The sequence below is a fragment of the Nycticebus coucang genome, chromosome 1, assembly GCF_027406575.1.
Source record: "Nycticebus coucang isolate mNycCou1 chromosome 1, mNycCou1.pri, whole genome shotgun sequence".
Taxonomy (NCBI): domain Eukaryota; kingdom Metazoa; phylum Chordata; class Mammalia; order Primates; family Lorisidae; genus Nycticebus; species Nycticebus coucang.
The window spans coordinates 2,092,114-2,118,534 of record NC_069780.1 but is presented as its reverse complement, the minus strand read 5'-3'; the positions used below and the strand labels follow the sequence as shown (position 1 = coordinate 2,118,534).

The 26,421-nt window shown below is 41.8% G+C and overlaps 1 protein-coding gene across 14 annotated transcripts in view; it reads right to left on the bottom strand.

The window, feature by feature from the left end:
• RUFY3 (RUN and FYVE domain containing 3) overlaps positions 1–26,421 on the bottom strand; it is a 93,981-nt gene that overhangs the window by 57,210 nt on the left and 10,350 nt on the right. For 2 of the 14 annotated variants that reach the window (XM_053607379.1, XM_053555514.1), the window contains exon 1: positions 17,833–18,663. The exons of 10 other annotated variants lie outside the window; for them this stretch is intronic. In XM_053607379.1, the coding sequence (XP_053463354.1) occupies positions 17,833–18,010 (178 nt within the window). In that variant the 5' untranslated portion in view covers positions 18,011–18,663. Of the gene's footprint in view, positions 1–2,159; positions 2,214–17,832; positions 18,667–26,421 lie in introns of those variants that run through there. 2 more of the 14 variants (XM_053554701.1, XM_053605917.1) reach the window with 2 other exon arrangements.

Here is a 26,421-nt window from a genome sequence, read left to right as displayed (position 1 = left end):
CCAGCCTGAACTGCTGTGCACGCCTGTCACATGCAGGCAGCTCTCCACAACACGAATCTCCTCTTACTGCTACTCATTCACGGAATCTGAGTTATGTAATACAGTAAAATTCTAGCATTTCATGTAACTATGATTGAGGCCATGAGTTGAGAGAAGTAAAAAATGATATAAGGAAAACAAGAATGAAATGACTCAAAAAGGTTTAACAAGTAAAGCTATTCTCCTCCCATTCTGATTTTTTTTTTTTTTTTGAGGCAGTCTCACTATGTCACCTGGGTAGAATGCTATGGTGTCACAGCTCACAGCAACCTTAAACTCTTGGGCTTAAGCAATTCTCTTGCCTCAGCCTCCCAAGTGGCTGGGACTACAGGCACCCACCACAACACCTGGCTATTTTTTGTTGCAGTTGTCATTGTTGTTTAGCTGGCTGGGCTGCGTTCGAACCCACCAGCCTTGGTGTATGTGGCTGGCACCACAACCACTGTGCTACGGGTCACAAGCCTGATTTTTTTTTTTTTAAACTCACAATTAACCATTTATTAAATCATAGCTGTGTACATTAATGCAGTCATGGGGTACAGTGTACTGGTTTTATATACAATTTGAAATATTTTCATCAAAGTGGTTAACATAGCCTCCATGGCATTTCTTAGTTATTGTATTAAGACATTTATATTCTACATTTAGTAAGTTTCACATGTACCCTTGTAAGACGCATCATAGGTATAGTCCCACCAATTACCCTCCCTGATTTTTTTTTTTTTTAAAGAACTATATTCCAGGAAGACTATTTCATACACACTATCCTGACCAGCAAAGCTAGACACCCACATGACTGGTAATTTACTAAGACCACCAAGGTACTGACACAATTCACATCTCCTGGGTATTTTATGTACTATACTATTAAAACTATTCACAAAAACTCAAGCAAAAACAAAATGAAAAAGAGGAGGCTGGTCTCACAGTAGGCTTGACTCTGGCATTTGTGCTCTGTATTAGAGAAAAGGAACTCTGCCCGTGTTGAACTATGGGGACGAAGTCCTCAAGAAGGGCACAGATTTTACATAGCATTTTTCTTTACTATCTAGTCTATTAAACCTGATAGTGCCCGGTAAATGATGATGATGATGATGATGATGTAGCGGCTAATGTAATAGTGAATATTCTGCACTTTTGTTCAGGTATATGAACTGTCAATCAGACAACAGTGACTGGTTGTCTCATGGAATTATATATAATCAATTATAAAAGCAGAATCAAAGATGGCATAAAATGTAGTTTGACCACCGGAAAGGAAACAAACTCAGGATCATAGCTTAGTCATTCAAAGGGAAGTGCTAAAGAGACACTGCTGAGCGTCCCAAGGAGGGAAAGTGCCTGTGCACTGTGATCCTGAAGGGAAACTGCCCCATGTTACGTGACTGGGGAGGGAAAGTGCCTGCCAAGACCAACATACTGAGGACAGCACCACCCTAGTCTGATGAGGATAATGAGAAGCTTAAGACAGTCTCTGCCCTCACTTTGCCTCGGCAAAGCGGGAGGATGTATGATATGGTAAAGTGGACAGCAACCCCAATTTTTCTATTAATATGGAGTATGTAATTCACCCTATGCTCCCTAAAGGCAGATGCCATGACAACAGAAGAAGCAATTATTGGTTTGAGGTAATTGACACAATAGAACATATGAGCTGCTTTTCACGACAATTCCAGCAGAAAAGAAGGCTATTACATGACAAAGTTAAAAGTGTATAGGGTCATGGAAATACACAAATCAGAGCAACATTTCAGATCAAACATTTTAGATTCCTGAGATGTTTGTTTTTGACTCCTATGAAATTTAACAAACATATTTACATGAGTAATAAAATCTACACCTTTTCAACAAATGAAAAAAAAAAAGCCATAGAAAAACTTGATATAATTTTGAAATAATGTCCCCTTTATACACTTTATTCAACAAATATCCTAAAAAAACAGTGTAAATAAACATTAGCCATTTTACTTGGAACCATAAACACAAAGATTTCCCAGTTACTGCCATGGGAAATAAAAATTGAAGCTGACATTCCCTCTTATGGAAAACCAATTAAAGGTGATTAGAAAATTTTAAAAACCAAGGGTAAAAAAGCTGAAAGATGTTGGTGTGGCACGCACCTTCTGTATCATCACGCATTTGCTCCACCAAATCTGTCAAATCCTCCCAAGAGTCTTTGCAAACGGCAAAAAGAAAGGAAAAGAAAGAAAAAAATGTCATGCAAGCCAAGAAAGAAAAGTGCTATTAAAAACAAGATTTCCAAAGGTATAACTGAAAGGGGTGGGGGGTCCCAGTACTCTTTCCACTTAACACAGAGGTTAACAGTCAAAAGGGCTAGGAATCCAACAAATACCAGAGCAGAAATACCAACTATCTCTATTAGGTAACGGCTTTCCATGCGCAGAGCCACAAATCCACGTGCAAATGTGCATCTCTGTTCCCTTTACCGGAAATGTATTACTTTGGTAGATGTACTTATTCTGAGTGTACACAACAGTAGCCTATTCCAACATTTATTCTGATCACTTCAGCAAAGCTGAAAAGCATGTGGAATATTATATTAGATTCAAGACAAATGTCATGATGCAAAATAGTGGCTTTTCTTAAAATAAAATTTAAAAAAAGTAAACAACTTTTATTCTTCTTCTTCAAAACAAAGGATGCCACCTGAAGACAGACAAAATAAATCACTTATAATTCAATAAAGCTAGATGTTTACTCAACATTCAGAACCAGTAGCATCTGGGGTGGCACCCCATAATCAAGCACATTCATATTTCATCAAGAAAGAAATGAATATTCAGATTAAATGGGATAAATAAACACTATAAATAGCCTTAAGTAAATTCAGGTCATGTTTTATCATCTAAATGAGTTTAGACAAATTTATGAAAAATGCTTTTAGTTTCCAGAACTTTTTCTTTTTTGGATCCTGAGTCTCAATTTTGTCGCCCTTAGTATAGTGCCGAGGCATCATAGCTCACAGCAACCTCCAACTCCTGGGCTCAAGCAATCTTCTTGCCTCAGTTTTTCGGTAAATTCTTTTTTTTTTTTTTTTGGTTTTTGGCTGGGGCTAGGTTTGAACCCGCCACCTCCGGCATATGGGACCGGCGCCCTACTCCTTGAGCCACAGGCGCCGCCCCGTTGCCTCAGTTTTTCTATTTTCTTTGTCACGAGCTCCAGCAATCCACCTGCCTTAGTCTCCCAGAGTGCTGGGATTACAGGCATGAGGTACCATGCCTGGCCTTAGAACGTCTTTACCTTTTTTTTGAAATTGTGGATCTGTATATGTAAAACATTTAGAAACTGTCCCACACAGAAAAAAACATACAGTATTGATTGCTACTATTTTTTTTTTTTTTTGTAGAGACAGAGTCTCACTTTACTGCCCTCGGTAGAGTGCGGTGGCGTCACAAGGCTCACAGCAACCTCCAGCTCTTGGGCTTATGTGATTCTCTTGCCTCAGCCTCCAGAGCAGCTGGGACTACAGGCGCCCGCCACAACACCCGGCTATCTTTTTGTTGTTGCAGTTTGGCCAGGGCTGGGCCTGAACCCACCACCCTCGGCATATGGGGCCGGCGCCCTACTCACTGAGCCACAGGCGCCGCCCTGATTGCTACTATTTTTACAGGACTTAGTGCTAAAATATATGACATATAGATATATTTGCACATGTCATTTTCTGGCATAATCCTCTGATCTGTAGTAAGTTAAGGATCTATACTATGTAGGCCATAGATTCACAGGACCATGAACTTTTTTTTTTTTTTTTTTGAGACAGTCGCCCTTTATAGAGGGATGTGGTATCACAGCTCACAGCAACCTCAAACTCCTGGGCTCAAGTGATCCTCCTGCCTTAGCCTCTGACGTAGCTGGGACTATAGGTGCCCATCACAATACCTGACTAAGAATCATGCTCTTTTAACAACCATGAGTTGCTCTACAGACTTGCTTTGTGGCCTTGCAAAAGTCAACACAGTAGATACTGTCATTTTACTTTTTATTTAATTAGAAACTATATCTTCATCTAATACAAATACAAGTCTATTTTTTTTTTTTTTTTTTTTGAGACAGAGCCTCAAGCTGTCGCCCTGGGTAGTGTTGTTGCATCACAGCTCACAGCAACCTCCAACTCCTGGGCTCAAGCAATTCTCCTGCCTCCGCCTCCCAAGTAGCTGGAACTACAGGTGCCCACCACAATGCCCGGCTATTTTTTGGTTGCAGTTAGCCGTCATTGTTGTTTGGCGGGCCCGTGCTGGATTCGAACCTGCCAGCACGGTGTATGTGGCTGGCGCCTTAGCCACTTGAGCCACAAGCGCCGAGCCTAAGTCTATTTTATTAAAGCAAAATAGAAAGCTCCTCCCATAGTTGTACATATAAAGCTCGGGGAAGTGAATCCCTAGCTGGGAATGTGTGATAGGTCCCTGGCCTGACCTGACTTTTTCTTTTGCATGTTCCTTTTAGAGCATTTTTCTGCTCTAACCAGACATATTTTCTGTTTTCTTTTCTTCTTCTTTTTTTTTTTTTTTGTTAAAGACAGAGTGTCACTTTATCACCCTTGGTAGAGTACTGTGACGTCACAGCTCACAGCAACCTCCAACTCTTGGGCTTAGGCAATTCTCTTGCCTCAGCCTCCAGAGTAGCTGGGACTACAGGCACCCACCACAATGCCAGGCTATTTTTTCTTGCAGTTTGGCTGGCGCTCTACCCACTGAGCCATAGGCACTGCCCTCTGTTTTCTTTTTAAACAGGGTTTAAAGTTTTAAGTGTCAGAGTGATGAAAGCAAAGAGAATCCTCCTCCCCGAGAAAAGTCTTTTCCCTTTGAAGTTATTCTCCATGTTACCTCGGCATGCTCAGGGATTTACTGTAATAAAGGATAAGCAACATGTCATTATTTTATATATAATCACTGAAGGATTTGTAAAATATTTTTAAGATTGTGCCTTCTGGGGTATGTTCAAATATTAAAACAACCATGTCTGAAATGTCAAAGAGCCAGATGGCAGCATGGACAACTATTATCTCTTTCCTGGAACATTTAATATTTTCTACAGATAATACTTTGTTGTCGTGAGAATATTTTTTGCTGGGTTTAAATAACTATATTAACATTAATTTATAGCATAACAATACACATTCACAAATTACAGAGAGGAGCAATCAAAAGGCCTTTTTTTGCTCAACACGGGGTCTCACTCTGAGTGTAGTGGCTTCTTCACACCTCACAGCAACCTCAAACTCCTGGGCTCAAGCGATGCTCATGCCTCAGACTACTAAATAGTGGGGACTACAGGTGCCCACCACTTAGGCTCAACTAATTTTTCTATGTTTTGTACAGATGCTCTTGCGTAGGCTGGCCTTAAGCAATCCTCCTGCCTCAGCCTCCCAAATTGTAAAGATTACAGGTGTGAGCCACCACACACAGCTAAAAGGTCTTTTAGGTCTTTTACTTAGACACAGTAAAGAGGTCTGATTTATACTTTGCTATAGATCATGCATAATTCAGAGTTGTACTGATCAGACGCCAGATGTACACTACATATGTTAAAGCTCACGGTAAAGGGGAGCTCCCAATGTTACTCTGGCTAAATAGACAGCCTCAGTTCCCACTCACATCACCTACCCGTGAGGGAGAGAGGCCAGCTCAGAGCCGCTGAGTGGACGGCAGCACGTGCGGTGCCCAGCAGGCAGTAATGAGACGCCACAACCACCACTCCAGATGTCTGGATTAAATGGTTAAAAATGATGCACCTAACAGAATTTGGTAAACTTTTAATTTTATTTTTACTTTAATAAGTTTTTTAAATTTTCAACTGATACGTAATTTTATATATTGAAGGGATGCGATATTTTGACACATGTACACAATGTGTAATGATCAAATCGGGGTAATCAACATAGGCATCACCTCAAGCATTGTTTTGTGCGTGTGTTAGGAATGATCAAAATCCTCTCTTCTAGCTACAATCCTAACAATGGGGACATGTTGGTAACTTTATTTATTTATTTTTTTTGCAGTTTTTGGCCGGGGCTGGGCTTGAACCCACCACCTCTGGCATATGGGGCCAGCGCCCTACTCCGTTGAGCCACAGGCACCGCTATTTTTAAGATGCATAAAAAACAAAGTTTTGTTTTAGTCAGAAGAGAGACCAGGTTTGGTATAGTGGTGATGCCTGTGGTCCCAGGAACCTGAAAGGCTGAGACCAGAGGATCGCCTGAGTCTAGGAGCTCAAGGGCAGCCTGGGCAACATAGGGAAACTCCATCGCTTAAAAAATATGAGGTAGGGGTGGTTAAATTGTACAAGGGACCCACATCAGGAAACAAAGCTTATTTAAGGTTTATTTTTACTTTATTATTTTCTTGTTTATCACTCTGTTTCAGGTCTAAGAATGATTTAACTGGTCGACTATATAGCCCTGGAAATATCTAACCGGGTGATACTGTAGACGCCTGCTCTTAAGGCACAAGGTTAATCAGGGATGGCAGCAGTGTAGTGGAAGAACCGGGCCCTGGCACCGTTACTGAGACAGACCTGTGAGGGAGCCATTGCTCCAGGATGGTTGTGGCACCTACAATACTACTGTACTTTTTTCTCTGGAGGAGGGAATTGGCTGATGCGGCTTTTCTTTAGTTGTACTTGAAGTTCATGCACTTTAAGATTAAGTGCTTGAACGGGCTCAGAAAGTTAATGTCCTTTAATTAAGTGGCTGTGGCTGTAAAATCTCTCCTCTTGATATAGCTTTTCTCCAGCAGTATTATTAAAAGCAAACAAGTTACAGTCAGATTTTGCCAGGCCTGGGGGTCATTTTGTTTCCTTGAAGCCAAATGTCTTTACTGTTTAAAGCAGTTTGGCAATGTGTAAAAAAAAAATTTTTTTTTTGAGACATATTCCCACTGTGTCGCCCTGGGTAGAGTGCAGTAATGTCACAGCTCACAGCAACCTCAAACTCTTGGGCTTAAGCGATTCTCTTGCCTCAGCTTCCTGAGTAGCTGGAACTACGGGCTCCCCCAACAATGTCCCGTTGTTTTTTGGTTGTAGTTGTCATTGTTGTTTGGCAAGCCCGGGCTGTATTTGAACCCGCCAGCTCCAGTGTATGTGGCTAGCACCCTACCCGCTGAGCTACAAGCACTGAGCCTGTGTAAAACATTTTTAAATATTATTATTTAAGAAATTCTACTTTTAACATTGGTAAAATGTTTAAGTGATACACCTGATGTACCGAAACTATGATAGCTAAATTTAGAAACAACCTAAATACCTATAATAAAGGAATAAAGAAATCATGCCACATCCAAACAACTGAAGACATTAAACAAAGTGACACAAATTTCTATTTACTGATGTAGGAAGATACTGCAAAGGAAAAAAGTGAGGTCACATAGCACAGGCACAATATGATCTCATATATATAAAATTGTATGTAAGTGAACTATGTATGTTTGTATAAATTTATTAAAAGGCAGGGTCTTGCTGCTGCCTAGGCTGAAGTGCAGTGGCGTGATTACAGCTCACTGCAGCTTTGGACTCTGGCTCAAGGCACACTCCAGAGTAGTTAAGATTGACTATAGGTGCCAATTTTTTCTTATTTTTTGTAGACATAAGGTCTTGCTATGTTGCCCAGGCTAGTCTTGAACTCTTGGCCTCAAGCAATCCTCCCACTTTAGCCTCCAAGAAGGTTGGGTCTACTACATAGGTATATACTCTAAGGAGAATCTGGCTATTAAATTGTAACAGTGGTTAGCTCTAGGTACTAGAATTTTAGGTGAATTCTAATGAGGCCACCTCAAAATAAATTTAAAAAACTATTTTGTAGTTTATACTTTTCTGTACCCTATGACTTTTACAATGCAAATATACCATTTCTATAACCAGAAGAAGTATACAATACTAAAGATATTTTCTTTAAAAAAGCATTTATTTTTTAAGATAGAATCTCACTTGTCACTCTCAGTAGAGTGCTGTGGCATCATAGGTCACAACAACCTCAAACTCCTGGGCGCACGCGATTCTCTTGCCTCAGCCTCCCAAGTAGCTAGGACTACAGGCACCGTCACAACACCCGGCTATTTTTAGAGGTGAGGTCTCACTCTTGATCCTGTGAGCTCAGGCATTCCACCCACCTTGGCCTCCTAGAGGGCTGGGATTACAGGCATGAGCTACCTCACAGCCTTAAAAAGCATTTTTAATACATTGACACATTAAGTTTTATTTTGAGAATATTTAATTATGATGAAAAATAAATGTTCAGGGGCTATTTGGGGACAAGTCTGTGTTCTCAGGGAAAGTTCACACACCAAAAATTATAAAGGAACAACAAAAAAAATTGTAAAGGAACAGATTTTAGTATTTACACCTCAACAGCACTTCACAGAGGTCACAATGCACTGGTAGGGACTAGAGGAACCACAGTGGGAAACTTGTCCAGTTATCCCCACTAAGGCATACCTTCAAAGAACAAAACAATGTAGACCCGCATGAGGGGCAGAGTGTGTGATGGGTGCTCTCAAACGACACTCTTGGTCTTTCCAGCCAGATCTTGGTGCCCAGGCATGGTTGTGACATCATGGATGCTGTTCAGAGCAAACACTGTGCTTGTTTAATCATGACAGAAAGCTATAATTAACTGGATTCCTTAAATCTGGCTTATATAATTGTATGCACACACACACACATATCCTGTGTGTGCACAGATGTTGTATTAAATACAGAAAGGACATTCACAGTTCAGTTGATACTTCTTATACCATTAACATGTTTTCTTATGAAAATATTATAGCCTTGATTTTCCATCGACTTTAGCTAAATGGTTCATTTAAGAACTTTTGAACATTATGCAGCTTTAATTTTCTTGGTAGAAGAAACACATGCTCATCAACAAAAGGATAAGGCTGGGCTTGGTGGCTCACCCTGTAGCCCCAGCACTCTGGGAGGCTACGGCAGGAAGATCGCTAGAGCTCAGGAGTATAAGACAAGTGCCAGCAAGAGCAAGACCCCATCTCTACTAAAAATAGAAAAATTAGCTGGGTGTCGTGGCAGGCAACCACAGCCTCAGGTACTCAGAAGGCTGAGGCACGAAGATCACTTGAGCCCAGAAGTTTGAGGCTGCCTGGCAGAGAATGAGCCTCTGTCCCAAAACAAACAAATAAATAAACAAACACAAACAATGAAACGATCAGGGAAGGGTCATACATAAATTAATGAAGAGTCTAATCAGAAATTTGCATATTTATGGTATTCAATATTAAGAATAGTTGTTTCATTTTTCTACCAATTGGAGAAATGGTTATTAAGTCTTACATAAGAAAACTATTAAAATTCATGTTATCGGTGGCACCTGTGGCTCAGTGGACAGGGCACCAGCCCCATATACCAAGTGTGGTGGGTTCAAACCTGGCCCTGGCCAAACTGCAACAAAAAAAAAATAGCTGGGCGTTGTGGCAGGTACCTACAGTCCCAGCTACTGGGGAGGCTGAGGCAAGGGAATCGCCTAAGCCCAGGAGTTGGAGGTTGCTGTGAGCTGTTGTGACGCCACGGCACTCTACCATGGCCAATAAAGTGAACCTCTGTCTCTACAAAAAATTAAAAAAAAAAATTCATGTTATCATATACTTGACATGTTTATTTTATTAAACTATAGACGTAAATGTACGTACATAATGAACTTATTCACCATTAACCATTACAATTTTTAATTTTAAAAAATTAACAAAGTACATAACCAGAAGAGAAAAATATGCTACTTTATCACTACCCCTAATATTTTGTCCCTTGTGGAACAAGGCTATAAAACTACTTCTGATTGGGTGGTGCCTGTGGCTCAAAGGAGAAGGGCGCTGGCCCCATATACCGGAGGTGGAGGGTTCAAAAACACGGCCCCAGCCAAAAACTGCAAAAAAAAAAAAAAAAGACACCAAACTTCTGATCATTTACTGGAAAGGAAATTTGTAAAGAGGCTGAAAACACATTTTGAAAATCTACTTCTGGCATTTGGATCTCTGCAAGTGCAGTTCCTCCCCTCTCCTTCCACTCAACCTTCAGCTTAAGCCCAGATAACTCCTGAACATCTTTTAGGCCTTGGTGTAAACATTACTTCAGTAGAAACCTGGAGCCCCAGGATAAGATGTTTGCTCATCCTGTAAGGCACTGGACTTCCCACTGTAGATGTACTACAAACCACTGTACTACAATTATGGCCACTTTACTTTCTAGAGGGATCTTGAGAGCACCCACACTTGTGAATAAGCTCAGAAAATATAGTGGACCGGGCTTGTTCACTGCGCCATTAAATTGGGACAATAAACTGTTGGCTGACGGGCTGATCTGATCTTATAATGATAAAAACTTCATGTTTTAAGTATTCCCTTTTTTCTTTTGTTCAAATGGACACTAGACATTTTTCTCCCAGAAAAAAATACAAAGATAAAAAATTTTACATACAATTCTTGGGATCATGAGCCCCAGGTTTAAAAGCCCCTGAACTAGACTGCAGTGAATTCATGCTATGAGGTCTCCTGGGAAACAGCCATTCAGTTTCCTCTGCTAAAATGCCCACTGAGTCATATACTTTTTTCATTAAAATATATGCAGGTCCCAGGTAGGATGGGGGTTCGATCATTAGTGAGGAAGCCTGCATTAGCAAGAGCATTCCACACTCAGTAGAAAAACCTGACCCCACACCTGCACCCGTACTGTCCCTCAGGAAACGTGGTCATGCTATGTACCATCTGGCTTTGAATTCCATGTTCCAGTTTCCAACAGGATTGTCCTTTGGCAACTAGGTAGTTCATACATGTTTTGCAGCAGCCTCTGGCATTTTAGTTTTTCATCTTTTCACCTTACCCAGCAACTCACCAAGAGCAAGGGCGGACAATTTCCTAGCCCCTAGTTCTGGACTTTGCATCAAGGTACCCAATCAATAATTACAACCAATTAATAGACCAGAACACACTCACTGCCTGCAGTGTACCACTGTTACTCTGTTCCCAGGTATCTCACACAAACTTCTCCTTACATATCACAGTATAAATGCTAGATGCTGCAAACGGACACCAAAACAAACGTAGCTCCCAGAGAAAACTGCAGAGCTATGTAGTGACAGCACGTGTGAACTTTGTCACCTGCACTTCTCCACAGTAGCTCTGAGCCTAAAAACTAGAGCTGGAAGGTTCTTTTCTCAGTACATCAATCTGACAACACAATTTCTTTATAGTCTGTTTCTTATTACCTGTTTTTAAGAAAGAAGTTAAAAAAGTAATGTCAACATTTATAGTTGCTTTTGTGACCCAATGACATATTTTATATTATAGAGATCATCTGTGTATCACCTCTCAATGCCAGATTCCCTACCCTAAAAGGTTAATAGAAAAGCACATAGTTCTTGATAACTGATAATTTGATAATTTTTAATCAATTATTTTCTTGTTTATAGAGATCTAGGAAAGAACAATACTAAAATTTCAGTGTAAGTAAGGTTCACCTTTAGTCTGTCTAATAAACAACTAATTTAAATTGCTCCCTAACGTTAATATAAAAGTAGAAATACAAATTAAAATGGTGATATATTCGAAAGTGTGGCTTAAATTGCTGTGGCTCCAATTACTGCTTCATGAGTAACTAACTGCTGCCATATAGAATGCTTTACATTAATTATTTCATTTAAGTCTCCTCACTTACCAAGTAATAAGTAGTTACGACTAATATCCAGAATTAAGAGAAGAGGAAAACTCAGGCATGAAGTGATTAAGTAAATTACATGAGGTCACAGGACTAATGAACAGTGGGACAGGGGACTGCATCCAGACCCAAGACACAAAATCCCCCATTATCTCTGAAGTAGTGACCCTCACAGTAGCCCAGTCAACCTCGTTACTGTAATAACTCCTTTGTTGTTCTCAGATATACCCATAGGGAGAGCAATAAAGTTTTCCACATGCTAATGAACGGCCCACTAAGTCTAAATAGACTCAGTATCCAGATTTCTTTACAATCATTTCGAATTTTTGTAACAAAATCTTACTTAGAAATTTCTAATTCTCCACATTGAATATCCTTGTATAATCAGAAAAAAAACTTATTTAAAAAAATCAACTTCAGGGCGGCACCTGTGGCTCAAAGGTGTAGAGCGCAGGCCCATATACCGGAGGTGGAGAGTTCAAACCTAGCCCCAGCCAAAAACTGCAAAAAAAAAAAAAAAAAAAAATCAACTTCAGGCCAGGCATGGTGGCTCACGCCTGTAATCCTAGCACTCTGAGAGAGTGAGGAAAGTAGACTGAGCTCAGGAGTTCAAGACCTTGTCTCTTAAAAAAATAAACAAACCAGGCATTGTGGCGTGGGCCTAGCTATCTGGGAAACTGAGGAAAGAGAATCGCTTAATCCCAAGAGTTTTAGGTTGCTGTGACCTGTGATGCCGAGACACTCTACTGAGGGCAACAAAGTGAGACTCTGTCTCAAAAAAAAAAATCAACTTCGACCTACTTTAATATGAACACAAAAAAGATTTTAAATTGAGCGTTTTTCTTTGAGACAGAGTCTTACTATGTCTCCCTCAGTAGAGTGCATAGCGTCACAGCTCACAGCAACCTCCAACTCTTGGGCTTAAGCGATTCTCTTGCCTCAGCTTCCCAAATAGCTGGGACTACAGGCACCCGCCACAACGCCTGGCTATTTTTTTGATGCAATTGTCATCCTTGTTTAGCTGGCCTAGGTGGGATTCAAACCCACCAGCCTCAGTGTATGTGGCTGGTGCCGTAACCACTGTGCTACAGGCGCCAAATTTTAAATTTATTTTTAAATTTGAGACAGAGTCTCACTTAGTTGCCCTTGGTAGAGTGCCTTGGCACCACAGCGCACAGCAACCTCAAACTACACTCACAGCAGCTCAAGCAATCCTCTTACTTCAAGCTCCCAAGTAACTCAGACTATAGGAGCCCACCACCACACCTGGCTATTTTTAAAGACTGGGTCATGCTCTGGCTCAGGCTGGTCTGGAGCTCTTGAGCTCAAGCAATCCACCTGCCTTGGCCTCCCAGAGTGTCAAGATTACAAGTGTGAGCCACCGTGCCCAGCCTTAAATTGAGCTTTTTAACTTATTTGCCATCCATGCTCTAACAAGGCTGCAGTGACAGTGAGCCACATGGTCACAAGGATGAACAAGGGCACCTAACACATTACCAGACGAAATCACCCGCCCGTAGGCTAATGGGTGGGGCTAACCTGTGATCCTGTGATGTGCTCTAGGGTAGGTCCATTAAATGTTTTTTCAATTTGGGATACTGCAACTCAGGCTGGGTTTATTGGAACATAACCCTATCTGAAATCAAGGGGCACCCGTAATCACCCGTGAGACAACACGTGGAAGGCTCAGGACTTAATTCTTTAATCTCTTTAACGTGTCAAAGATTTCCGTCAACATGCAAATTGTTATTTAGCTAAACTCCCTATAGAGTAAACTTACTATAAAATGAATCACAACTACAGTTGAGTTTGTCACTGTTACGTATCTGAAAATATTTAAGTATAATACTATACTTTGCCTTTCATGGGTGTGCACTTGTATAGGTACACACATTCATTGACAACTTTCTGAAAAAAATTATTTTCCTGATCCTGGAATTGTCTGCACATACTTGTTAGAGAATGCTACTCCATGGAATTCAGATGCAATGAGCACACGATTTAAGACAAAAACCCTTAAATATGTATCGATTCCTCTCAGTAGTGGCACCATTTCTGAAATTCCTACAAAAGTGCTTAAAGGTCTGAGGTATCTGGCTTCTATTATTGAGGAAAAGGGCACATGTCTTCTAAATATTTCATGGACCTTAAAAGGTCCTTTATTTTGAAATTCCACTGTGCTGTCAAAATACCTCTGAGAATTCATTTCAATGGTGATACATGTTTTTCAAAATCAGAAAAATTCAAGATGAATTTTTTTTTTTTAAGAGACAGAGTCTCACCTTATCACCCCCGGCAGAGTGCCATGGCATCACACAGCTCACAACAACCTCCAACTCCTGGGCTCAAGCGATTCTCCTGCCTCAGCCTCTCAAGCAGCTGGGACCACAGGCGCCCGCCACAACGCCCAGCTATTTTTTGGTTGCAGTTCAGCCGGGGCTGGGCTTGAACCTGCCACCCTCGGCATATGGGGCCGGCGCCCCACCAACTGAGCCACAGGCGCCGCCCTCAAGATGAATTTTTTATGTACAAGGCTGCTCTTTTAATGTTGACAGGACAAAAGGAAAGTGAGCCACACCCTCAAATCTCTGAATGTCCATATCCATCTCATGCCTTTCCTCATCCCCCTCCCAAAGTGTGAGAACTCGAACTCACTGGAAGTTGGGGTACATCATAAAGCTTCTATCATCTGGAAAAGTGTAACCAAATTTATGCTTCTTTGGAAGACTATACTGAAGGAGTGACAGTGTTCCTTTGGTTAGTCATAATCTATTAGCATCTGGGACGCAAACTTTCTCTTCTTTCTGCATTACTTCCTGGTGAAGGGAACTAGGACCTAAAGCCAGAAAATCGGGATTTAGCATAGCATTGCCTGAGCCTTGTCCTCTAGCCATTCCACCTCCTTAGACATCATACCTTCTCCTTTCCCAGTGACTGTCCTTCCATCAGTACCTTCTGCTTCCCCAGTGACTGTCCTTCCATCAGTACCTTCTCCTTCCCCGGTGACTGTCCTTCCATCAATACCTTTTGCTTCCCCGGTGACTGTCCCTGCCATCAGTTGTTCTGCTTCCACAGTGACTGTCCCTTCCCATCGGTACCTTCTGATTCCATAGTAACTGTCCATCAGAACCTTCTGCTTCCACAGTGACTATCCCTTCCCATCAGGTACTTTCTGCTTCCCCAGTGACTGTTCCTTGCCTTTTTATTCACTGTCCTTGCCCTTCTTGTGTGTGCACATGCGTACATGCACACAACATTTATTTAGGAACTTCTGAAAAAACAAACTTATTTTCCTGATCCTGGAGTTACATGCATATACTTGTTTCGAACTGTCATCTCTTACCTGGTCCATATTAACAGTCTCAATTAGGGGGCCCTGGAGAGCTTATAATCTTCCAATCTACCCACCCACTGCTAGCAGCCAGAGTAATCATCCCCATGGCTTCTCGGCCTTTTGGCTAAGATCAAGTGCAGAGTAATCATCCCAGAATAAATATCTTCATGTTATTCCCATTCCTTGAGCACAAGGAGCTTTTCACTGAAGAATCAAGTCCAGGCTTAGCAGTAAGAGGAAGAGTCCCACAGTCCAGCCCCTGCTTCTCTCTCCAGCCCTGCACGCTGCTATACTAACCACAAGCCAAGTGTCCTCCCATTTGCTGTTCCCTGTCTTACCAACTTACTGTATGTACTATAAGTCATGCCCTGCCCCTTGTCTGTCTATTAATCACCCCAAGTCCCATGAACCCTCTCCTAGGCTCTTGGATTGATTAGAGGAAATCTGATTTGTAATCAAAGTTGTATATTTGCTCCTAGTTTCAGAGAGGGTGATCTCCTATCTGACCACTAATAAGCAGTGAGATAATGAAGTGAACGTTTTTTATTCCCACATATTTAGGAGTTAAGGTAAGCAGAGACTACAGACCCAGGTCTACACTGTGGATGGTCCAGTGACCGGTAGGAACTGTTTTCAGAAAACAAAACTTGGGAAGCTTCTACTGTTGAGGCCATACACGGTCAGTGTGTCATCATTTTAGCAGAGTACGTTATGCTTTTTGCCCCTTTTGTGGATTCAGAGGCTACAGTGCAGTATTTGTCCCTCCATGAACCAGCCTGCAAAGTAGTCTGAACTCCTGTGTCTCCAGGCACCACGAGCTCCACTGTGTAGACAAGGTGAGATTGATATAATCACTGACCACCACTTAAATGATTGTAGCTAAATTAAATCTAGGAATTGTCACTGGTATTAACATTAAAGCAGACATTTCCTGGGACCAAATGGCTGTTTAGACCAGAATTTGATCCATAATTAGCCAGTGGAATAAGGAAATAAAACTTCTATACACCACTACCATGCTTTACTAGACCATACTTTCATGAGGCTGTTCTTTCACTATTTTCATTCCTAATAATTTGAAATAATTGTTTCTTTTGCCCAATTTAAGGCAAATTTCCAAAATTTGCTGTTGGCATGTCTCTGTTTTCCTACAAATCCTCTATAGTTGATCAAAGGTTTTGGAAACTTCTTATTTGTCTGATTTCCTTAATCAAAGAATTAAGCTTACAGTTTATACCCTAGACAGCATTTCTTAACATTTTTTCATATTAATAAGAAATGTGCTGCTACAGATTTCTCCATGAAAAACTCAAGCAGCACTGCTATAAATGCTTACCAAAGAGCTCACTTTCGATTCCCTTAGGTATCTTGGTCAAAAAACAAATATATACTCTAAGTACTAAAACAGTTAAAAATTATTTTTGAGACAGTGACTTCAAAATGGCTGGGAAATTTATATTGTTCAAGCAAGACATACAAATGATAAATCTGCACATGCAGTTGCTAAAAGATTTCTTGAGCCTTTCTAAAACTGTATTTTTCTTCCCTGAAGACTTTTACAGCTTTAGAGAGTGTTTTAAAAAACAGTACTGGGATTGTACAGAATTTCAGCTGATGTCTTTTAACTCTCTTGTACATTTTTTAACTTAGCGCCAAAGGAAACTATCCAGTAAAGACAGTCTTAAACACTACTTCGCCATCATTCTTAAAAACTACTTCACCATCACACCCACCTTTGTGTTCTGTGCTGTTAGCCACTACCTCTAAAACTTTCACAAGGCTATATCTGACTGGGAAGATAAGATCCTTATCAAACACACTGGGTGAAATCTGAGTCATGACAAGATTGTAACACAAGGTCAAGGGCAAGAAACCACTTTTCCTAAACTCTTCTGGTATGTGCAATTTACTTCACGGTCCTCTGTCCTGTAGATATGCCTAATTATCAGGCATTTGCTTATTATGAAGAATTTCTCCTGACATCCAAGCATTTTTGTCTTCATTAGTTTGAAGGGAGAGAATAATCACTAGCTAAGGAGTCCCCATATTAAAAACAAAAGTCTTTGTTGCTATTTCAAATAAGTCATAATAGCTACCACAAATAATTTATAAAAAGAAAATGGCCAAGAGATTTCAGTATTACTTTCCTATGGTAATAATCTAAAAGGAATGCCATAATAATCATGTTTAATCTTTGCGAGGAATCATGCTTTTTAAAAGAGTCCATAGTCAGTGAAATAATCGCTGCCCCTAAAACTACTTTCTCATCTAACCCAATAATCCACATTATTTAGAAAAATAAGTATTTTGTCAAATACTTCCTAGATGTCAAAGTCAGTTTAACTTTATATCCTGATGATAGGATACCCTTCTTGTATTTTTCATGTATAATCCTATCATTATAGTCATGTTATCCTATCTTATTTTGTTAAGAATCACGATGATTTCTGTAAGATTTTCATATATGAACAAAATTAGATTTTCATATATGAACAAAATTAAAAGCTTTTCCATTATCTATTAGGATCAGATGCGGTAAGTGACCTCAACCATTCTTTTTAGAGATTCAAAGACAAGTCTAAACAAGCATCAGCCTGTTTGAAAGGACGCCCGAGGGAACAGGAAAAATACTTTTTTTCCTAGTAAGCAAGAGAGGGAGCTGTGGGTGGGAGGCAGGGGCGCAAGGTTTCCAGGACTGCTAACAGACGCAGAGGTCCTCCGGCTCCTCCCCGCGCCCTCCTCCCCGTGACGGTGGGCTGCGGGCCGGGCAGGGCCCACCGTACCTTCATGGGTAGGCTCCGGGTCGGGGGTGAGCGAGATGTCATCCAGCTCTCGCAGGCAGAGCCACTCCCCGTCCATGGACACCCGGAACTTGCACAAGTAGATGGTCTCCATGGCAGCCTGTGTGATCTTGTCGGTGGTGGGGGTGGGCATGTCAGTCGGCGGCGTCAGGGCAGACATGATGACTCAGCCGGGATCTCTCTCTCACACACACACACCTCGCAAAAATAGAGAGGACTCCTCACAAACCCCCAGACCAAAGCTCCGAAACAAAGCTTTCAGGAAAAGGCGTGGGATGGTTAAAATACCACCACCAAGGTTCTTACAGTTTAAGAACCAGCTGCTCAAGATCGCACGATCTTCCTATAAACGGGTCCTACCACATATCAAATAAGACGACTTTAGTTTCCTCCCAGTTTCCTCGCCTTTTATCTTCCCTTCCTTACGCTTTTTCCTCAGCTGAACTATAGGCTTTGAATCCTGCTGGGCCGATGCTCCCTTTCCTGCTTTAAACACCGGCCTCAGCATGAATACGTGGAAAAACCTTCTTTGTGCAGCAAAAAAATCCCTCAAAAAATGAACGAAAAATAAACCTATATTTTCAATTTAGCATACAAAAAAAAAAAAAAAATCCTGAACCGCAGATAGCACTTCCAGGATGCGCTTGGACCACCCCTGATGCCGAGGGCTCGCTGGGCGGGCCGCGGCGGGCAGGGTGGTGACCAAGATGGCTGACGGTGGGCGGGGCCGGCGCACGTGACCGCGGCTCCACCAGCCGCCGCTCCCAGGGTGCTCCACGGGCGCTGCGGGAGGACAGAGAGGCCGGTCCACGCACGCACGGCTCCCAGCACGGCCCTCGACCCCGCACCCCCCACCACAGGCCCTCGGCACCAGCCCCGCCCCTCTCACAGCGCTCGGCCCCGCCCCCCGCGCGGCCCAGCACAGGCCCTCGGCACCAGCCCCGCCCCTCCACAGCGCTCGGCCTCGGCCCTCCCCCCGCACGGCCCTCGGCCCCGCCCCCCCACCTCGCGCGGCCCACCAAGGCCCTCGGCACCAGCCCCACACAACCTCACAGCGCTCGGCCCCGCCCCTCCCACGCCCCCCACCCCGCGCTGCACTCCGCCTTCAGACCTGGCCGAGAGCTGACTGCTCGCGGCCCCTTAGTCCTCTCACCTGGGGACGCGCAGGGTGATAGCAGGAAGGTAGTAATTCTGGATGGTACTCCACAGCAAAGGTGGCAACTGAGGCAGTTAGGTTAATTTGACTAGAACATAATTCACCTTTATCTTTTATCTTTATCTACACAGCTATTAAAATTCTTTACTATGCTAAAGGTGATGTTTTAAGAAAAGCTAAGGTGGATATTCAGTTTAAGTATCTTACTCTCAGGCATTTATAATATCCTTCTCTAAGAACTTGACTTTTTTTTTTTTTAGGCTAGGCAGAATTGCAAGAAAAAAATCATTAAGTTAGGCGCAGTGGCGCGCGCACATAACCCCAGCACTCTGGGAGGCCCAGGCAGGTGGGCTGGCCCAGGGGCTGCCTGAGCTCAACAGTTTGAGGCCAGTGTGAGCAAAAGGGAAGACCGCGTCTCTAGTAAAAAAGAAAAAAACCGAGGCAAAGGGATTGCTCGAGCCAAAGTTGGAGGTTGCTGTGAGCTATGTCGCCATAGCACTCTACCCAGGGTGACAGCTTGAGATTCTCAAAAAAAAAGTAAAATCCTTCCCAATGAATGGCAATTTCCCTCCCTTTCTGATATTGCTGTATTTACCAAGTTTCTGCATAAAACATGAAATATATTTCTAAGCAGAAGATAAAATCATATTATAATTAAAAGATCCCCCATCCTGGAATGTACTAAACACACAGTATCATATTTTTTCCTAAACTAACCAAAACACTCATACGCCTGCATTATCAGAGGCATTTATACCTTGCTAGCAAAAGGGAAGGCATTTGCTCTCCGAGCTACATAAATAACAGAGATGAATGATAAGAATTTCCTTTCAAAATGTTTTAGAAAATTGAAAGCGTTTTTCTATTTAAGGAGGAACATATAACTTCAACAAATATAACCAAAGACTATTTATTCTCATATATGGCTTCTCATCTGAGGAACACCTTAATTTACCTACTTTTTTTTTTTTTTTTGAGACAGGATCTCACTCTGTCACCATGCATAGAGTGCCGTGGAGTCATCATAGCTCAGAAACACCTCAGACTCGAGCTCAAGGGATCCTCCTGCCTCAGCCTCCCACCCAGTAGCTGGGACAAGAGGTGCCCGCCACCATGCCTAGCTAGTTTTTCTAATTTTTGTAGAGACCTGGTCTCACTCCTGTTCAGGCTGGTGACCTCAAGTGATCCTCCTGCTTTGGCTTCCCAGAGTGCTAGGATTACAGCCTTGAGCCAATGCACCTGGCCTGATTTACCTAATTTTTGAAAACTCAAAGACAAAAATCCTCCTCAAATACTATAATTACTTTTTTTTTTTTTTTTGGAGACAGAGTCTCACTATGTCACCCTCGGTAGAGTGCCACTGCATCACAGCTCACAGCAACCTCTAACTCTTGGGCTTAAGCGATTCTGTTGCCTCAGCCTCCCAAGTAGCTGGGACTATAGGTGCCCGCCACAACTTCTGGCTGTTTTTTGTTGTTGTTGTAGTTGTCATTGTTTTTTGGCACACCTGGGCAGTGTTAGAACCCGCCAGCCCTGGTGTATGTGGCTGGCACCCTAGCGGCTGAGCTACAGGAGCCAAGCCTCTCCTCAAGTATTATTAAAACCTCATAATTGGTTCACTCTAATTTGAGATCAAACTCAAAGAAAAAAATGCTCAGAACCAGATTCTGTAGATAAACTGATGTTTTTGTATTCTTAGAAGGAGGGTAGCCTCTAATCCCAGCATTTTGGGAGCCTGAGGTGGTTTGAGACCAGGCTGGGCAACACAGCAAGACCCTATCTCAAAAAATTTTTTTACAATAGGAGGAGGGCAAACTGGAATAATGTTAGAACCTGTGTATACATATGCTTATTTATAATCAGGGAAAAATCAGCAGGTTACTAAGGAAAATAAAGTACTTTCGGTTTATTTATTTCTATCTCACATGCTAGTCAAGTGTGCAGGCACTGGGCATGTAACACTAAGATAGGATTACCTTTTCAAGGAAGCAGAGCTTATATTAAGTGCTGGACCTAGCCTTCATTTAATGACATGTTCACATTTAATTACAGTTCCATGCCATTCAAGCCAAGCATTCTGTACTTCCATCTTATACATTAAAACATAGATGGAGGACTTCTTGAATAATATCTCCAAAGCACCAAAGCACAGGCAACCAAAGAAAAATCAGAAAAATTGGATCACATCAACCTAAAAAGCTTCTACCCAAGTAAGGAAATAATAAACAAAGTGCAGAGAAAATCCACAGAATCGGAGAAAATATTTGCAAACTACCCATTTGGAAAGAGATAAATAATTAAAATATATAAGGAGGTCTAACAACTCAAAAGGAAAAAATCAAATAATCCTGTTAAAAAATTGAGCAAAGGATCTGAACAGACATTTCTCAAGACTTACGCATAGTTAAGAGGTATATGAAAAAATGTTCAATGTCATTAGTTGTCAGAAAAATTCAAATCAAAACTATGGTGAGGTATCATCTCGCCCCAGTGAGGATGTGGTGAAAGGATAATCCTCTCACCCTGCTGTGGAAATAGAAATTAGTACAGAGACTATGGAGGATAGTATGGAGGCTCCTCAGAAAACTAAAAATGGAACTACCATATGACCCAGGAATCAAAGTAAATCAGTATATCAAAAAGGTATCTGCACCCCTATGTCTAATACAGCACTATTCACAAAAGCCAAGATTTGGAATCAGCCTAGGTGTCCATAAGGGGTTGAATGGATAAACAGATTGTGGTACACATACACAACAGAATATTATACAGTCACAAAAAAGAACGAAATCCTGCCATTTGCACCAACATGGATGACCTGGAACTGGAGAGCACTATGTTAAATGAAATAAGCCAAGCACAGAAATACAAAACTGCCATGTTCTCACTCATATGTAGGAGCTAAATATTAAAAATGATGGATCTAGGGTGGTGCCTGTGGCTCAAAGGGGTAGGGCAGCGGACCCATATGCTGGAGGTGGTAGGTTCGAACCCAGCCCCAGCAAAAAAAAAAAAAAGAAAAAGAAATGATGGATCTTATGGAGATGGAGAGCAGAATGATGGTTACCAGAGGCTGGAAAGAGTAGCTGGGGGATACATAAACTGGGGGTGCTTAATGGGTGGAAAAACAGAGTTAGAATGAGCAATATTTGATAACACAACAAAGTGACTATAATTAACATGTTAGGGTATGCTTTAAAATAACTAAAGGAGTAGAATTGAAATGTTCCTAACACAAAGAAATGATAAATGAGGTGATGGATATCACAATTACCCCGATTTGCTTAATTCACATTGTATGCCTGTATCAAAGTATCACATGTACCTTATAAAGATATACAACTACTATGTACTCATAATAATTAAAAATTAAAAATTAAAAAACAAGGAGATGATTCATAGTTGTGCTTATACCATATAATACTTCAAAATGTATTAATAGTCAATTAAAACCTTCAAATTACAATGAATAGTTCCTGGAACCACAACTCTAAACAGTGCTTGTAACATCAAATTCCAAGTCACTGATACATTAAAAAAAAAGATAAATAAACGTATATATACATATATATCTATATATTAATTTCATTTTAGAGGCAGGGTCTCGCTCTGTCACCCAGGCTGGAGTGCAGTGATGCAATCACAGCCCACTGCAGCCTGGAACTTGTAGGCTCAGCGATCTTCCTGTCTCAGCCTCTCCAGAGGCCAGGACTACAGCTGTGCATCACCACGCTTGCTGGTCTCATTGTGTTGCCCAGGCTGGTCTTGAACTCCTCACATGAAGGAATCCTCCCACGTTGGCTTCCCAAAGTGTTGGAAGGACAGGTATGAGCCACAGCGCCTTGCCAATACTTAGAACAATGAACACACGACTAAATCTGAATGCTTTCTCATAGCCAGGGGTCTAACACCTGAATTCAGCCTTCTGCACAAATCATGACAGTCTCTTCCCTAACACCAAGCCTTTACTAACCCTGAACAGAAGATGTGGGCTCATTACAACACACCAGCACCACAGGGACATCTGGACTAGTGAGCAAGAACTATGGTTACCCTTCTAGAGAGGGAAGCCCAAAACACACAAAGTGTTTGGCAACAATGGAGAAACCTGCTTGTGCTGGTTACCTGGAGTTTCCCACATCTGCCAATTGGAGGAGGTGTCAGCAGCTATTTCAGTAATAGGAACTCAGGTGGGAAAGGAAACATGTACTTGTACTATTTAAGTTCTACCTGTTCTTCGGGTAAACACCATGAAGTTTTCAGCACAGTTACTCATTGTTCTATGAAAACAGCACTACTTATAGAAGACTAATAAAAATAATTGTAAATATTACTTAGTACTGGTTTTACATTTGGGTCTTTACTAAGTAAACGATATCTTCGAATATAAAGATAATACTAAGCCATCGATAGGTACACAAGCCCTGCCTTTTTTCCTCATATGACACTATTACATAAGTTGTACTGAACTCTTTTCTCATTTGACCCCACTGATGAATAATGGCACATATTTAATGATGGTTGTAAGGAAGACGTTTGTAGTCTGTGGCCCTAACACAGAATCAAGAGGCCTGTGTTCCACCTGCTTAAACAGATTGAATTTTCTACATTATGACCAACTCAAAGCAAACAAGATACATGTTTCAAAGTTACAAGTTACATTCCTCTTAAAGTATATTCAGCTGATACTATTATAAAACAAAGATCAGGCTCCTTGAGCCTGTGGCTCAAGTGGCTCAGGCACCAGCCACATACACCCGAGCTGGCGGGTTCGAATCTAGCCTGGCCCGCCAAACAACAATGATGGCTGCAACCAAAAAAATAGCAGGGCGTTGTGGTGGTTGCCTGTAGTCCCAGCTACTTGGGAGGCAGAGGCAGGAGAACTGCTTGAACCCAGGAGTTGGAGGTTGCTGTGAGCTGTGATGCCATAGCACTCTACCCAGGGCAACAGCTTGAGGCTCTGTCTCAAAACAAACAAACAAACAAAAAAAACCAAAAAAACAAAGATCAATTTATCAGGCTCATTGTCTCTGTTATAAAATTACTTAAGGTTGGGTGGCACCTATGGCTCAAAGGGGTAGGGCGCCGGCCCCATGTGCCAGAGGTGGCAGGTTCAAACCCAGCCCTGGCCAAAAACTGCAAAAAAATATATAATAAAATAAATAAATAAATAAAATTACTTAAAGTAGCTATCACTTATTGAAAGCTTTCACAAAACACTGCAAGGTAATGCAGCTCCTCTTTACACACAGGAAACAAAGCACAGCCAAGTAACTGCCCAGGACCCACAATTAGCAGGTGGCAGATCTGTTGTTCTAAGCACCAAAAAAACACATATCCTTCTCTACTCTGCAACTTCAGCCCTCTAACACTTCCCTGCTCATTAAATTTTACTCAGAGAAAATAAAAACCAAAACAAAGTAACACAGGCAAAGTCCTCATGAAATTTCCTAAACATGAGTTTCAACGAATTTAAGATTTGAAGAAGAAATTTTGTCAGCTTTCACACTTTACACATTCATGCTTCACAAACCATATCTTCCGACAAACTGAGAACCCAGCATGCATTTTTCCTGGTGTTTCCTGGCAAGCGGTAAACCGAATTCTTCCTGACCATCATAAAAGACCACACTGCTCCACTCTGCCAACGCGCTGGCAGAGAGCTGGGAAAACCATCTTCCTGAGTTCTTTCCACGTGTATTTACTAATTGGACACATTGGGGACACTTGATATATCCAGCAATGGGCAAGATACGAAGAGGGTAACCATTTTCTAAAATGACTGATTCCGTTTCAAAGTAGCAAACAACATGTGATTTTAATTTTTTTTAAGAATATAATTGATGGGCGATGCCTGTGGCTCAGTGGGTGGGGTGCCGGCACCTTATACTGAGGGTGGTGGGTTCGAACCCAGCCCCGACCAAACTGCAACAAAAAATAGCCGGGCATCTGTAGTTCCAGCTACTCGGGAGGCCAAGGCAAGAGAATCGCCTAAGCCCAGGAGTTGGAGATTGCTGTGAGCTGTGATGCCATAGCACTCTACTGAGAGCGATGAAGTGAGACTTTGTCTCAAAAAAGAAAAAAAAGAATATAATTGACATCTGTGAAATCACCGCTCCCCTGGAGGAATGGACCAACAACTTACACATATGTACATGCACCTTCTTCTTTCCTAAACTGCTTATCCTTGTAATGCAACCACCGCTGCATTTTTAAAAAATCATCTTATTTTGAAAATGTTATTAGGAATACATGGATGGCTAAATGACATATTTAGCTTCAGTTTTTTCCCCCTTTATAGAAAGGATTTCACTCAACACTGTATTTTGTAAGATTCTTTAATACTATAACTGTAGTTTATCCTTTTGGTTGCAGTACTGTAAGGTAATGTTCCACTGTATGTATTAATATAAACAATTTTGGGCTCTGCACCTGTAGCTCAGCAGCTAAGGCGCCAGCCACATAAACAATTTTGTTTACTTTTGTTTTTTGAGACAGTCTCACTTGTTGCCTTTGGTAGAGTGTTGTGGTATCATAGCTCACAGCAACCTCCAACTCTTAGGCTCAAGCAATTCTCTTACCTCAGCCTCCCAAGTAGCTGGGACTACAGGTGCCAGCCACAATGCAAAGCTATTTTTTGTTTGTTTGTTTTCTTTAGATGAGGTCTCACTCTGGCTCAGGCTGATCTCAAACTGATGAGCTCAGACAATCCACCCACCTTAGCGTAAGCCACCATGCTGGCTTTTTTTTTGAGATAAGAGTCTCTACTGCCCTGGGTGGAGTGTGCTATGGTGCCACAGCTAACAGCAACCTCAAATTCTTGGGATCAAGTGATCTTCTGGCCTCATCCTCTTAAGCAGCTGGGACTACAGTTGCCTGCCACAAAACCTGGCTAATTTTTCTATTTCTAGTAGAGACAGACTCTTGCTCTTGCTCAGGCTGGTCTCAAACTCTTGAGCTCAATGATCAGGTGGCTGTCTTGGTCTTCAAGAGTGTTGGGATCACAGGTGTGAGCCACCTAGCCCGGCCAACAATCTTCTGATTTATTTTCATGCAGGTGGGCATTTGGGTTATTTCTTTTTTTTTTTTTTTTTTTTTTAATTTGGCCGGGGCTGGGTTTGAACCCGCCACCTCCGGCATATGGGACCGGCGCCCTACCCGCTGAGCCACAGGCGCTGCCCCATTTGGGTTATTTCTAATTAATTAATTTATTTATTTATTTTAAGACAGAGTCTCACTATGTCACCCTTGGTAGAGTACTGTGGTATCACAGCTCACAGCAACCTCAAACTCTTGGGCTTAAGCGATTCTCTTGCCTCAGCCTCCCAAGTAGCTGGGATTACAGGCACCCACCACAACCTCTGGCTATTTTTGTTGTTGTTGCAGTTGTCATTGTTGTTTAGCTGGCCCGGGCC